At 40.6% G+C, this 14,636-nt stretch overlaps 1 protein-coding gene across 3 annotated transcripts in view; it reads right to left on the bottom strand.

Moving 5' to 3' along the window:
* Positions 1–11,212, bottom strand: part of OXCT1 (3-oxoacid CoA-transferase 1) — a 146,611-nt gene extending 135,399 nt beyond the window's left edge. For all 3 annotated transcript variants that reach the window (XR_007726391.1, XM_050793457.1, XM_050793458.1), the window contains exons 1-3: positions 10,297–11,212; positions 2,021–2,129; positions 706–796 (exon numbers count right to left, since the gene is read on the bottom strand). Coding sequence is in view for 2 of the 3 variants with exons in the window: in XM_050793457.1 (XP_050649414.1) it covers positions 706–796; positions 2,021–2,129; positions 10,297–10,374 (278 nt within the window). In the remaining variant the exon portion in view is untranslated. The remainder of the gene's footprint in view (positions 1–705; positions 797–2,020; positions 2,130–10,296) is intronic.
* Between the last annotated feature and the right edge of the window lie 3,424 nt (positions 11,213–14,636).

Below are 14,636 nucleotides of genomic sequence, written 5' to 3' on the forward strand. Positions count from 1 at the left end.
TAAACAGCTTTTGTAATCGGCTAAAAGGCCAATTGGGTGATTAAAAATGTAAAATCCTTAAAGTCTTTAATTGTTGAGAGCTGATGACTTACCATTTTGTAAAAATAAAAATATAGCTTTTCCTAACATAGCTAAATGTACCTTAATGTGCATGCCATTATTAAAATGATGGCTTATTTCTGACCAACATAATATGCAATCCTATTATCTTAAGTGCTGGCTGCATATCCACCTTCCAAGACCAGCCATGTTTTTATGATTAATGGTATCCTTTTATGTATGATCTAGAATGATGGCATTGCTAAAAGAAAGGGCTTTAAACAGATTTCAAATTGATGCCCACCTTGCTTTATAAATGATCTAACAAATAACATAAAACAATACCTTTAAATTTTAAAATGCAAGGCTTAATTTGAAGATATATATTCTAACTTCAATATATTTTAAGTTTAGAAAAATAAAAGCACATCACATTGAGATATAAAGTCTTAATTTATATCTTTATACTAGATGAAGCAAGTCTGCTTTACTTATGAAGGATGGTACCAAAAACATTTGGATAAATGTAACCCTCTTGACCTTGTTAAACACTAGATTTTGATGCTCATGTGAGTAGGAGAAAATTTCATTTCACTGATAAACTCTGCTTAAACATTGAGAATTGGCATTTCTCTCCAGCCAGTTGTTTTTAAAATGTACACTTACCCTGCGTTGTTGCTGACTGCAGTTAGTCCTTTTACTCCAGTTTTCAGTAAAGCATCTATAAGATTCTCTGGAATTCCACATAGTCCAAAACCTACATTAAGCCAAAAAAATAAACAATTTGTAAAAGGGGTAATAAAGTTCTTTCAGAGAAGTGTGTGTTATTCTTTTTAAGAGGGAAATTAAACAAAGCACATTATTAGATCTACTAAGCAAAATACACATATATATCTCAGCAGCTTAATAAACGGTCATATAGCTGTATCCAAATGTTTTGCACCATTATATCACATATCACCGCCCAGTCTTTGAACCACAAGTATAAGGCCAAGTGCAACCAGTTTATATAGCTACACATTGCCCAGCTTGCACTTAACTATATATCTATTGTTGTCCTGCTTTATAAATCAGTTTTTCTATAACTTTTTTAAGAATGTTTACATGTCTGAGTAGATTTTGCACAGTTGGAAGCCTAAGCCCAAAACGGTCATTTCTTTATATTTTCCATGATTACACAAATTGTTTTGGGTTTAAAGTAAACATTCAATGACTTACTTGGATGAGCGGGGATCAATCCTAAAAATAATCCTTGATATTATTTATCAGAAGCAGGCAGCAAGTTGGGTGCGGGTGGCTCATGCCTGTAATCCCAGCACTTTGGGAGGCCAAGGTGGGCGGATCACTAGAGGTCAGGAGACCAGACTTGCCAACATGGTGAAACCCTATCTCTACTAAAAATACAAAATTTAGCCAAGAGTGATGGCAGGTGCCTATAATCCCAGCTACTTGGGAGGCTAAGGCAAGAATCTCTTGAACCCGAGAGATAGAGGTTGCAGTAAACTGAGATCGCACCACTGCACTCCAGCCTGGGCGACAAAGTGAGACTCCCTCTTGAGATTCCAAACAAGCAGCAGCAATAGAATTGGCAGTGGGGGAGGTCAATACAGATGTCTATGTCTACAGGGTCTCTGAAGGTGTAAGCTTATGAGATTAATGCCAACTTTTTAAGTAAAAAATTGGGATCTAGGGATTTTTTTCAAAGCTATTAATAAAACATGACTACTTTGAAGCTTCAGTTTTTCAAAACAGAAACACACAAATACACACACACACACAGAAAGTAAAATATTGAATGCTAAACCTTGCTAAACTTTTAGGAAGAAGACACTAATAAAACAGATGATACTATAATATATAAAATAAATAATGTATAATAAAATAATTATCATTTTTATACATCTTTGTCATTGTGATTTGCTGGTTTCATTTAAAAACATAAGGACATTACTGTAATATGAAAAACAGTATTAGTACTCACCACCAACCAAAACCGTCGCACCATCAGGGATGTCTTTTACAGCTTCTACTGGATCTGTATAAAACTTGGTATGGCGATGAGCACTGGTGGAAAAGGAACAAACACATCCCTGAAATATCAAAAAAAAAAATTGATAATCATTTAGAGATACAGCTTTGTGTGTGTAGCAATTTATTCAATTGACAGACAAATGATAATTTCATTATCCCCTTTATATATACATGTTTTTAATGTCCAGGTAATAATTGTATATAATGTATATATTTATACAGGTAATAACTGTATATATTTATGGCACACATGGTTGTTTTTATATGTATAGTAGACCCCCCTTATCCACAGTTTCCCTTTCTGAGGTCTGTCACCCCAGGTAAGTATGGTACAATAAGATTTGGGAGAGAGAATGCATTCTTATAACTTTTATTACAATATATTGTTATAATTGTTCTATTATTAGTTATTGTGACTAATGTCTCATAGTCTAATTTGTAAATTAAAATGAATGACAGACGTATGTAGGAAAAACAACTTATATAGGGTTTGATACTACCCACAGGTCAGGTATCCACTAGGGTATTGGAACATATTCTCCTCAGATAAGGGAGGATACTAATGGCTCAATCAAGCTCTTTATAAATGCACACTTTTTTGTGGTAAAAATCTCTAAGCAATTTTCTAGTATACAATATATTATTAACTATAGTCACTGTGGTGTTCAACAGATCTCTTGAATTTATTCCTCCTAAATAAAATTATGTATCCTTTGACCAACATCTCACCAACTCGTCACCTCCAGCCTCCATAACCACCATTTCACCTTTCTGTCTGTGATACTATCCCCCTCTTTAAAAGCCTGGAGCTTTAAGTGACTCATACTTAAAAGTAGGATGGATATTTTATCCACAGATTATCACTGAAGTCCCCTTGTAACAGATGTCTTCTATTACATAAGGGAAAGTTCTAATTCCATCCTTTGTGGTCACCCCAAAGAATGAAAGTAGAAAGAAAAGTCTGTAGGGTCCAGCCCCACAGGGTCAGTGGGTTTTTCTCCCTGTATGCGGAGACGAGAGATTGTAGGAATAAAGACAAAGACAAAGAGATAAAAGAAAAGACAGCTGGGCCTGGGGGACCACTACCACCAAGACGCGGAGACCGGTAGTGGCCCCGAATGCCAGGCTGCGCTGATATTTATTGGATAGAAGACAAAGTGGCAGGGTAACGAGTGAGAGCCATCTCCAATGATAGGTAAAGTCACAAGGGTCACGTGTCCAGTGGACATGGGGCCCTTCCCTGCCTGGCAGCCGAGGCAGAGAGAAAGAGAGGGGAGAGAGAGAGAAAGCTTACACCATTATTTCTGCATATCAGAGATTTTTAGTACTTTCACTAATTTGCTACTGTTATTTAAAAGGCATGGCCAGTGTACAGGATGGAACATGAAGGCGGACTAGGAGCCTGACCATTGAAGCACAGCATCACAGGGAGATGGTTAGGCCTCTGGAAAACTGCGTGTGGGCCTGACTCCACAAGAGGTGGAGGAGTAGAGTCTTCTCTGAACTCCTATGGAGAAAGGGAGTCTCCTTTTCCTGGTCTGCTAAGTAGCAGGTGTTTTTCCTTGACACTGACGCTACCGCTAGACCACGGTCCACTTGGCAACGGGTGTCTTCCCAGACGCTGGCGTTACCACTAGACCAAGGAGCCCTCTGGTGGACCTGTCCGGGCATAACAGAAGGCTCACACTCTTGTCTTCTGGTCACTTCTCACTATGTCCCCTCAGTTCCTATCTCTGTATGGCCTGGCTTTTCCTAAGTTATAATTGTAGAGCAAGGATTATTATAATATTGGAGTAAAGAGTAATTGCTACAAACTAATGATTAAATGATATTCATACATAATCATATCTATTATCTATATCTAGAATAACTATTCTTATTTTATATATTTTATTATACTAGAACAGCTTGTGCCCTCGATCTCTTGCCTCGGCACCTGGGTGCCTTGCCGCCCGCAAAAGTCCATATACTTGAATTCAAATTCATAGCAAGGGTGTCATCAAGCATCAGTTTCTGGTAACCAAATCTTCCATTAATAAATAAGTATTTACTGTAAACCTACCATGTGTCAAGTCCTGTACTATTTGTTCCAACATAGTTAAGTATTAAGACATGAGCACTGCTCTCTAAAAAATTAAAGCCAATGTGAACAAAACATATACCTACAGAGTTGGGCTCCAGGTTCAATCTTAAATGTCAAAGAATGCCTCCTAAAGGGACAAGAACACCTTACAAAACAACTCATCCTCCTACGGGGCTTAAGGTTTATGGAGCCTACATAAAAGGAACAAACCATTATCTACAAGGAGGGTAAGTCTAGCCTTACCAGTGTACTATTGGGTCCCAAATGAGTCACCTAGTGAATATTCATGAGCAATCAGTTGTAAACATTTCCCTTTCCCCTACTTCATCCACACTATGCACAAAAGGAAACAAGAAAGCAGATTCTGTAGCAATCATTCATACACAATATCACCTTTCCTTTATTCTCATTACACAGTCAGCCTAAAAAGAAAGAATAACATCTGAATCTTGGTATACTGCCACCTTAACATGCCAGTTGTGAGCTCACATCCACTGCCTAACAGTCTCCCAGACAGGCACAACTGAAGTAGTCAAGGTGACAGCATAAATGTCTATCATTCTTTTCTTCCTCTAAAAATAAGTGAGCACACTGCCCAAACCCTGAGAAATAAGTCTAGGCAGAGATAGAAAGGGCTTGAGCCACAAAGAGTTTTCCCTCTTTCCTATCCTCAAGTAGCAAGTATTCATCTGCTTCTATTTCAAACATACATTTTTTTAATATATTGAAAATGACAAGTGTGACAGCCTAAATAAACAGGCCAACAGAAGGATCGCAAGATAAAGTTGAGGATATCTCCTAGAGACACTTAAAATGACAGGTCAAGTTTTTGAAGCTTAGAAGGATCTTGTAATTTACCCAAAACTGTGTTAAAGCAAGACCAGATCCAAGATTTTCTATGGCCTTCTACCTCAGGATCTTTCTACTGCAGTATGCTTCTCTCCAAGTTTTTTGAAACCTCTCATACTCTACTTCTCGTTTATTGATATACAACAAATCTTTGTGAGTGTTCTATTTCTTCCTGTATAACTCTGCTGTCATTATCTCCACCCAGAAGTGAAGAGTCAGGCCCTTAGAGCTAGAAGCGGAAGAAAATTAAAGAGTTTATCCACAGCTCAACAGTCTGTGCAGTAAGATCACCCTAACTATTTCAATATGCTGAGAAACACAAATCCCACATACGGAGGAAGTTGGAAGAAAACTCATTTCCCCTATACACCTATACAGGCTTTTTAGATTCAGGTATCCATTCCCTCAAGCATTTACCCTTTGAGTTACAATCCAAATACACTTGAAGTTGTTTTTAAACATACAATGAAGTTGTTATTGACTATAGTCTCACCCTATTGTGCTATCAAACAGTAGGTCTCATTCATTCTATTTTTTGATACCCATTAACCATCACCACCTCTCCCCTGCCCACAAATAAAAGCATATAACCATAGGCTTATCAAGAATTCTATTCTTTTGTTTCATCTGATAGTTTTCATTACAGTTAGAAATTACCAAAGAGCTTGCCACACTCCCTGAGAAAAAAAAAAAAAAAAAAAAAAAAAAAAACCTCAAAAGTATTTTAGAGAAGGTATGTTTAGCCAGATAATCAAAAGTTAAAAGCATAAAGTGAAGATGTTTCCCAGGTAATCTGAGAGGGGCTCAAGACAATGAAGAACTTGCAGGTGCTCAAGTTTGTTTTTTTCATTATTCATATATTCAGTTAACAGTATTTGTTGACATTTGATATCTATTTACTAAAGAGTCAACTTGTACTACAACAGATTCTATCCTAAGAAACCCTAACGTCTAGTTTAGGAGATAGTATGGCATGAAAGATCATGCTCTTGGGATCAAAAATACCCTTGCTTCAAATTCCAATTCTGCCACAGTTACATGAACCTAGGAAAATTACTTAACCACTGCATCTCTTTTTCACGGGGGGAGAGGGTATTTTAAGTTTACAAAAAGATGATAATTGTTTTCTAGGAATGTAGTAAGGATCAAATGATGTTATATACAGAAACCCTGTGCCAGGACCATAGAAGTTACCCAGGGGATACTAGCTTCCTTTGGAAAATGCAAGCTTTTCTTCATTCTCCAGTAGGGCAGTAAGATCAACTTGTCATTTATTGGAGTTCAGTTTTAATTTTAATTGTATATAAATATATATATTTGTGTAGGCAATAAATGTATATATTTATGGCATACATGGTGTTTTTATATGTACAGTAGACCTCCCCTTGCCCACAGTTTCCCTTTCTAAGGTTATATATGTATAAAACATATTCTGATGTTATATACAGAAGCCCTGTGCCTGGACTATAGAAGACACTCAGGGGATACTAGCTTCCTTTGGAAAATGCAAACTTTTCTTCATTCTCTACCAGGGCAGTAAAACCAGCTTGTCATTTATTGGAGTTTAGTTTTAATTTTTAACCACCTCACTCTACCATATATATATACGCCACTGATTTTACAAAGAATGTTTTTAAACACAATTCTTACTGTAGCAAATTAACCCAGGTGATCTTTGTTGAAAGTTTTCAAAAAAACACGGGTCTTAGCTTTAAGATTACTTTAACGTGAGGTGATATTTATTTTGCCACCTTATGGTTAAATAAATGACAAGGAACAGCTGATATCGTCCAAGTCAGTATCAGAGTTTGAGAAACAAAAGTGGGGAGAAGTTATATGGAGAGAAGTCAAGAGATACACGTCGTAAGGAAAAGGCAGTAATATGTGAGTGAATGCACTCACAGACCTGCAGAGCATGGCATCACTGCCAAGAGGTGGTGATGTGTGTGAAAACACTTTAGCTGTCCAGAAGTGAGCCAGTGTCTACCAAAGGTGGAATGTTCACCTTCAGCTAAACACTGCCAATTATGCACATGTAACAAGAATAAATCTCAAGAGGCTCACAGGGAGTTACAACACTAGGCAATTCTCTACAGCAGTGGTGTGCATTGTTATCCAATGCTGGAGGGGTACTCAGTGCTCCAAAGGAGCACAGATGAAGGAGTAATTCATTCTACCTGGTGGACTAGAAAACCAGAGTTTGCCAGGTGTTAAATACTTGTCAGGACGGTGATTCCAAACAAGGGAGCCACATAAGTAAGAGTTCAACGATATGAAAAGGCTCTGTGTACTCACAGACACGTGGGATCAGGTCTTATGGAGAGAGGTTCATGAAGATCAGGCTGGAGAAGCAGATTGAGGCAGTTTGTAAAAAGTCTTAAAGACTACACTGCAGAGTTTCTTTTTCCTTTTCTTTTTAATTTTTTTATTTCCATAGGTTTTTGGGGAACAGGTAGTACTTGATTACATGAGTAAGTTCTTTAGTGGTGATTTGTGACTTGATCGTTCAATGAGGAAGGGACAGCAAAGCTTTTGAAACAGATGTCATAACTCAAAGGAAGCCTGAATTAAGAAAGTGGCATGGAAACTCATTATTTCTTTCCTTCACCCATTTGTACCAACTATACAAAATACTGGGGCTACAAAGTTAAAATAAATATTAAAAATAAAACACAGACATAGTCCCTGTTAGGATGAAACTTACAAACTAGCAAAGACAGTAGTCACTAAATAATTACAAAATTTTAAACACAATCATAGTATTTACTTGCGGAGCTATAAGGAAGAAACAGTTGCTGAGAAAGAATGCCAGGGACAGCACTGAGGAACATTTCAGAAAGAGGCACATATGACACTTGGTGATCAACTGGAAGTGCAGCAAGGAGAAGAGAAGACGGTTCCAGGATTGCCAGCTTATATACTGGATGGATACTGGTGCTGTCAAGCACAGTGAAAGAAGAACAAAACAAGGAATGGGAAAGCCATTTTATGGCTGGTTTGTTTTGGATCAGAAAGAGCTTTAAGCACCAAATGACATCCAAGTGAAGTTCACCAGTTGCACCAGAAGGACTGCAGCTCAGGATAGTCTGAGCTTGGAAAGAGATTTTGGAAAAGACAGTGTCAAGGATGAATGGTGGGTAAAGTGTTAGTGGTACTCTTATAATCTTTTTCCCACTAATAATTTTCTATCGTGAAAATCGTATTAAATGCTCCCCACTGCCCTGCAGTAATAATGAAGAAAAGAAGATACCTTCCAATAGTCTATTCTCACCTAAGTCCATGCCAGATAACTCTGAAAGGGGCAGTCAGTCCCCAGACCAGGAGCATCAACACCATCTGGAACTTATCAATGCAAAGTTTAGGGCCCCACCCAGGACCTACTAAATTAGAAATTCTGGAGCTGGGTACAGCAGTCTGTTTTAGAAAACCTCCAGGTAATGCTGATGCACTCTCAGGTCTGAGAGACACTGGGCTTGCCCATCATAAAAATTGTACACATTTAAGAAAATAACTATCTCATTTTAGCTGTTAGTTCTGTTTAGTGGAAAAACTCAAGGTTTCTGTTTGCCTGCAGGGTTCTCTCATCCGTATGTTAAACACGTGTAGAATATCTCATCTACGCAGAGTAGTGTATTTGTTGAGGGAGACTGAGTGTAAGGCATAAAAATGGTCTCTGCCATCAGGGAACTGTCATCTGGTTGAGGAGACAATACACACATCTGAAAAGTTCAACAAGCAGATAAGTGGTACAGTTCAACAGAAGCAGTAGGTGAGGATTTAAAGTGCTAAACAATAAGGGCACTAAGAGTCACAAGCTAGGGGAACAGCGGGAGGCAGGAGTCAGACCTATGATAATTAAGCCTGACAGGGGTAAGTTTGAACTCTGTATGAACTTTTAATGAGATACAACAGAACCCCTTATTTGCATCTCCTCCCTCTAAGAAGAGGTTTGCTGAGCTTCGGAAATGGTTTAATGATATACTCAAAGTGGAAAAGACTCAAAGTGAGTAAATTACAGTTGGGCAAATAACTGTCAAAAGAAGGAACGTTCTTGACCTCGGCCCAAGGGTATCGCTGTGCTCTGGTTTGCACTAGCTGCAGCACCACTGCAGGCTCACTGAAGGTCAAGTTCCCTTTCAATAATGCTTTATATATCCAAGTCTACCTGCAGTTATCAAAATGCTTCCTAAGAGGCATTTAAGAGTAAAGGAGCTCAGTGGCTCCTCTGTGTTCTCAGCGGTCAGGGATTGGATGCAGGAAAGAAGTGCAATGGAGGCTGGCAGGCACGCTTCAGGAGTAAGCACCGTGTACATGGCACGCTGTTAAGCTCAGATCTATTATTGAATACCAAGGAAGAGGCTCCCGCGATTGAGACAGCGGGGATAAAGCCACCCTCCTGGACCTGGCGCTCCGGTCCTGCAATTCGCTCCTAGGGCTTCAGACAAGGGTGGGCTTACAAGCGAGGACAGTGCATGGGGCAAAACCACAAGTCAGTCCACGGTGGGAATGCCTCCGGATACCACTGGGTGGAGAGTTGGTAGTGGGGCACAAAAAGGATTTCAAAGGGCTCTGAAAACCGAAAGCCCCTAACCCGGATACGAGGGGCCTCGAGAGAAAGGTGTCCGTCCCTGCAGACCAGACGCGAGCCAGGGACACACCTCGGATGGTTTCCCAGCTTGGCCGGCAGGACGCTCTGGCGAGCGCTCCAGTCTGCCGGGCAGCAGAGCCAAATAGGGGAGGAGAGGATGGGAGCTGTATTCCACACCCGCCGCACCCGGCATCCAGCCCCGGTGAACTCGAGCAGAGCCATGGCGAACCCGGCCTCAGATTCTGGGCCTCTAGGGGTTCCTCTGCCCAGAGATCCCACATCGGGGGCGCGAACCTACCCGCTGTTGCCTCACTCCTTCACTTCCATACACTGGCGCCCTCCTCCCCCAGTTCAGACCCTCAGAGTCCCTTTCCAAGGGCGGGTGCCAGGAGGGACGCCGGCGACCGCCAGGGAGCTCGAGAGCGCTGCCAGGAGTCCTCCCGCCCCTTCTCAGCCTCTCCGCGCGCTTCCTTGAGCTTCTCGCTCCATCAGGGAAGCGACTGCAGAACCAAGCAAAGGCGGTCATCCAAGGGGCCGGCGAGGCCAAAAACGCGTCGCCGCGTGTCCGTGACGAGGGCACCGCGCCACGGATGCCAGATCCCAGGCTGGAGAGAGGGGGTAGGGGCAGAGCAGAAAACGCGGGCACCACTCAGGGTTTGGTCCACGTCCTTCCTGCCCGTGGCCTTCCTTTTCCCCCGCACTTTACCTTGTACCAGGCTCCTCTAGATCCGCAGGCAGAGGCGCAGAGCCGAAGCCCGGAGGAGAGGAGTTTGAGAGCCGCCATCTTCGGGCCGTGAGGCAGGAGGAGGCTACCGGGTGGAGCGCGCGTTTGGGTGTAGGTGCGCGCTGTCCTGGGCGCCGCCGAGTCACTGCGAAGGAAAGCGGGGCGTGCTGGGGCCTCCACAGCGCGGCTCTGACGTCCTGCCGGCCTTTCGAGCCGCACGCCGCTGGCGCGCTGCTGGCTGCTGCTTTTAAAAGAAGTGAGGCTGGGCGGGGCCCCGGCGGGGAGAAGAGGCTCTGCGCAGCCTGAGCGGATCGCCGGGAAGTTCCTCTCAGAGCCTCAGGTGTCTGGGCGTATGCGAGACCGGGCGTGTGTTGACGCGCACTTGCCGCTGCAGCCCTTCTGTCAGCCCTTTAGCTTAGATGGGGCGCTGGTGGCCGCCTCCCCCTAGGTTGTGGATGAGTCTTTTGGCCTAGGGTTCAGGGCCCTCCGGCCGCGGGAGGACCTCCCGCCAAGCTTGTTGCTTTTCCAAGTGAGTGCTTCGTGTGTGTGTGTGAGCTGCATAGGGGCACCCCTCGAAACCCCCTTCTCTTCTCCCGCCTGGACTGCGTTCACGTTTCTAACATTTCTCAGCCCCTTCTTCCCAAACCTGGCCTTGGCTTACGTAGAGTAAGTTTGCTGCGAGGACCTGCCTCGAGCTGTCGGTCAAGAGGTGTGAGCAACAAGGCTTGCAGAGGAACAAGATTAAGACTGAACCTCTGTGACCTGACTTTAGCACACCTTTTCTTCCCCATCATCCAAGTTTGCAAATTTTAGGCTCTTTCTCGCACTGGAGTCCGAGCAACCCAGAGATTTACTAAGGAGATGCAACCATAAAGGTAGCATATTGCTTTAACCTTAGGCAAGTTAGATAACTTCCCTAAGCCTCAGTGTCCTCATCTGCAAATTAAGATAGCTTATAATACAACGTCATAACGTTTCTATGAGTTAATTCATGCAAAGTTTCTGGCCGTATTATGAGGAGTCAATAAATGTTAGCATTATTTTAAGTTTATTCCATTGTAGCAGTTCATTGACATGGCACGTACATATTCTGCAACCTTTGTCTTTTGACCAACTCCTTGAGGACATGAGCTAAGACTGATTTCTCCAGAACTGTCTTTGCACTTAGCAGAATGGAAAGACCAAGTGGAAGCTCAATAACATTTTATTTGATTAAGGCCTGACCAAGTTCTGAGAATGTGATGTTAGTTTTGAACCAAAGCAAAGCACACAAAAATTAAATGAGATCTTAGCTTCCTTAGCAAATACAGTAAGGTAATGAACAGTGAAGATCCAGTTCAAAGTTTGTCCATAAAAGCATTTGCCCTTGCATGGTATTCTTTTAACTCTGAACTTTTTTTCCCTGTAAATGTTATAATTTTAGGCAAAATCTGTTAAGGACTAAAATACCAAGTTAGACTATTCAATTACATTGGAGAAACTAACTTAGTAATGGTTGGTATTTCAACACATTTTAAGAAGTTGGAGTGAGGGGAAATTCAAGTACTGTAACTAAAGTCCCACAACTAGTGATAATTTAGCATATAGCAGCTGTTGTACCTTTAACTTACGCAATGTGAAAAAAAACTAGCATTCCAATTGAGTCTACTTTTCCACTTTTGCCCATTCCAATTGGGTCTACTTTTCCACTTTTGCACTTCCACAGGGCACATGAAATGGAAAAACTGCATTGGCAACTTTGCCGGTGGTCATATGACTGACTCTTGGCTGGTCTCACTTTGTTGCTCTTGGCTGAGGAAGACACATTTAAAATGTTGCATGTTATGTGACTAAGTCTTCTGAGAAAATCAGCCTCATTACTGTATGGTCAAAACACACTGTACTGTATTTTTCATGACTATGACTTCATTTTATACTTTTTAAATAATGTGTAAGTCTCCTCGACTTGAATAAATTGGATTACAAATTACAAAAAAGTTCTTATATGCTGATTACCTTCTAGTTACACAAAGGCACTTCAATTTTAATTGATGTGCAAAATTTTACTTCTTTTAAATATCTGAACTTTTCTAAACTAGTAAGGATATTTCCCACTTGCTTTGAAAGGCAGTTTCTGGCAAATATGTTATATTCTGGAAACTTTTCTTTGTGGAATCTTACAGTTTAGCTTCCACACTTTTAAAAACTGGGAAAATTGTATTCAAAGCCTTTAAACAAAAGGTCTGATTCCAGTCATTCAATGAGGAAAGTTTTTTTTGTTTTGTTTTCTTTGTATTATGGGTTTTTTTTTTTTTGTATTATATTATGATACATATGTGTATGTGTGGGTGTGGGTGTGGGTGTACATACACAGAGTCATGTGCCACATAACATTTTGGTCAATAATGGACAGCATATATGATGGTGGTCCCATAAGATTATAATAACATATTTTACTATAGCTTTTTTATGTTTAGAAATGTTTAGCCAGGTGCAGTGGCCCACGCCTGTAATCCCAGCACTTTGGATGGCCAAGGCAAATGGATCGCTTGAGCCCAGGAGTTCGAGACCAACCCAGGCAACATGGTGAAGCCCCATCTCTACAAAAACAAACAAACAAACACAAAAAGTAGCCAGTGTGGTGGAGGGCACCCATAGCCAGCTACTGGGGTGGGGTGTGGGGTGGGCAGTGGGGACTGAGTCAGGAGGATTGCTTGAGCCTGGGAAGCAGAGGTTGCAGTGAGCCGAGATCGCTCCTTTGCACACCAGTGCAAGACCCTGTCTCAAAAAAAAAAAAGAAAAGAAAAATTTAAATACACAAATAATTACCATTATGTTACAATTGCCTACTAAATATTGTGCAGTAACATGCTGTACAAGTTTGTAGCCTAGGAGTATAAGCCATACCATATAGCCTAGGTATGTAGGAGGTTAGACCATCCAAGTTTATGTCAGTATATTCTATATTAGCACAATGACAAAATAGCCTAGCATCTCATTTCTCAGAACGTGTCTTTGTCATTAAGCAAGGCATGACTGTGTGGCACTATTTTATCAGATAAATGCAGGTAATGTGTCAGAGTTTAATTCTTTGTTTTAAGGAGTTTCGTTTTAATTCTCCTTAAATATGATGCATTAGCATCTCTCATTAGTGCAAGATAGAACATCCTGTTCTCACAGTTGATGGTGTACTCCTCCAGGCTGATAATCAGGGGCATCTGAAGACTTGTTTTTCAAATGTTGATTAACTGGTTTCACTAGAAATAGCAGTTTTTAAGTAGGTCATTTGAGTCACTTATAAAAGTGCATGCGTGCTTCATTTTATGACAATAGTCCTTTAATATATGGAGAACACAGTCCTTCAAACAATTTGCCTTTAGTAGGTTTGAAGAATATAAATCTGAAACTTCACATAAATCTGTAAATCTAAGTATTGTTTTATAATGCAAGTCATCACCCATTAATTTGCATATTTTGCAAGCTTATTTGCATAGATCCTTTGAAGGACTCCCTTGTATTAACTAGTGTCTATTTAATATTTGTTCAATGAATAAAGAAAAAATAAACTGTTTCTTTTTTTTTTAATGTAGTTTTCTCAGAAAAAAAGTAAAATAAATGCATGAGATACTTGGAGAATGCTTAAGGCCTGGAATGAAATTGAAAATTATGATAAGGTACTAAGGAAACCTAAAAGAGTAAAATGCACCAGAGTGATATACATTCAAAACTGATCATCTTATTTCTGCTTAAAATCTGTCATTGATTTTCTCCACTGCCTTTGAGATCCAAAGTTCATACTTCATAACATGACATAGAAGAGGATCATCTCTCCTGGTCTTCCTTTCCCCCACACATCTGCTTTTTATTTCAAACTATATGTGCTTCTTGATTTTTACACAGTGAATTTGCACAACCTCAGAATCAAGTGTTGACAGCAAAATAATAAAGAGCAGGAATTCTGTGGTTAGGTTGCTAGGGTTCAAGTCTCAGCTCTGTAGTCTCAGCTATGCGGCCTTCTGTGGTGCAGTAGTTAAGCAGGGCTTACAGAATGTCAAGATGTAAGGTAATCTCTAGATCAGTATTTGTATTATTCAGGTGTTAAAAGATTATACATTATTATTTCCCAGATGCTATCTTAGTCCATTGTTGCTCCTACAACAAAATATCTTAGGCCAGGTAAGTTACAAAAAGAAATGTATCTCTCACAGTTCTGGAGGCTGGAAAGTTCAAGATTAAGGCACCAGCATATTGAATGTTAAATTAAATTAAATTTGGCCTAAAGCTGCTTCCATACTTTGAAATTCTGCATAGCAAACTGCACCTAAGTTAGTGTTTAGATAAAC

The sequence above is a fragment of the Macaca thibetana genome, chromosome 6 (genome assembly GCF_024542745.1).
Source record: "Macaca thibetana thibetana isolate TM-01 chromosome 6, ASM2454274v1, whole genome shotgun sequence".
Classification (NCBI taxonomy): Eukaryota; Metazoa; Chordata; class Mammalia; order Primates; family Cercopithecidae; genus Macaca; species Macaca thibetana.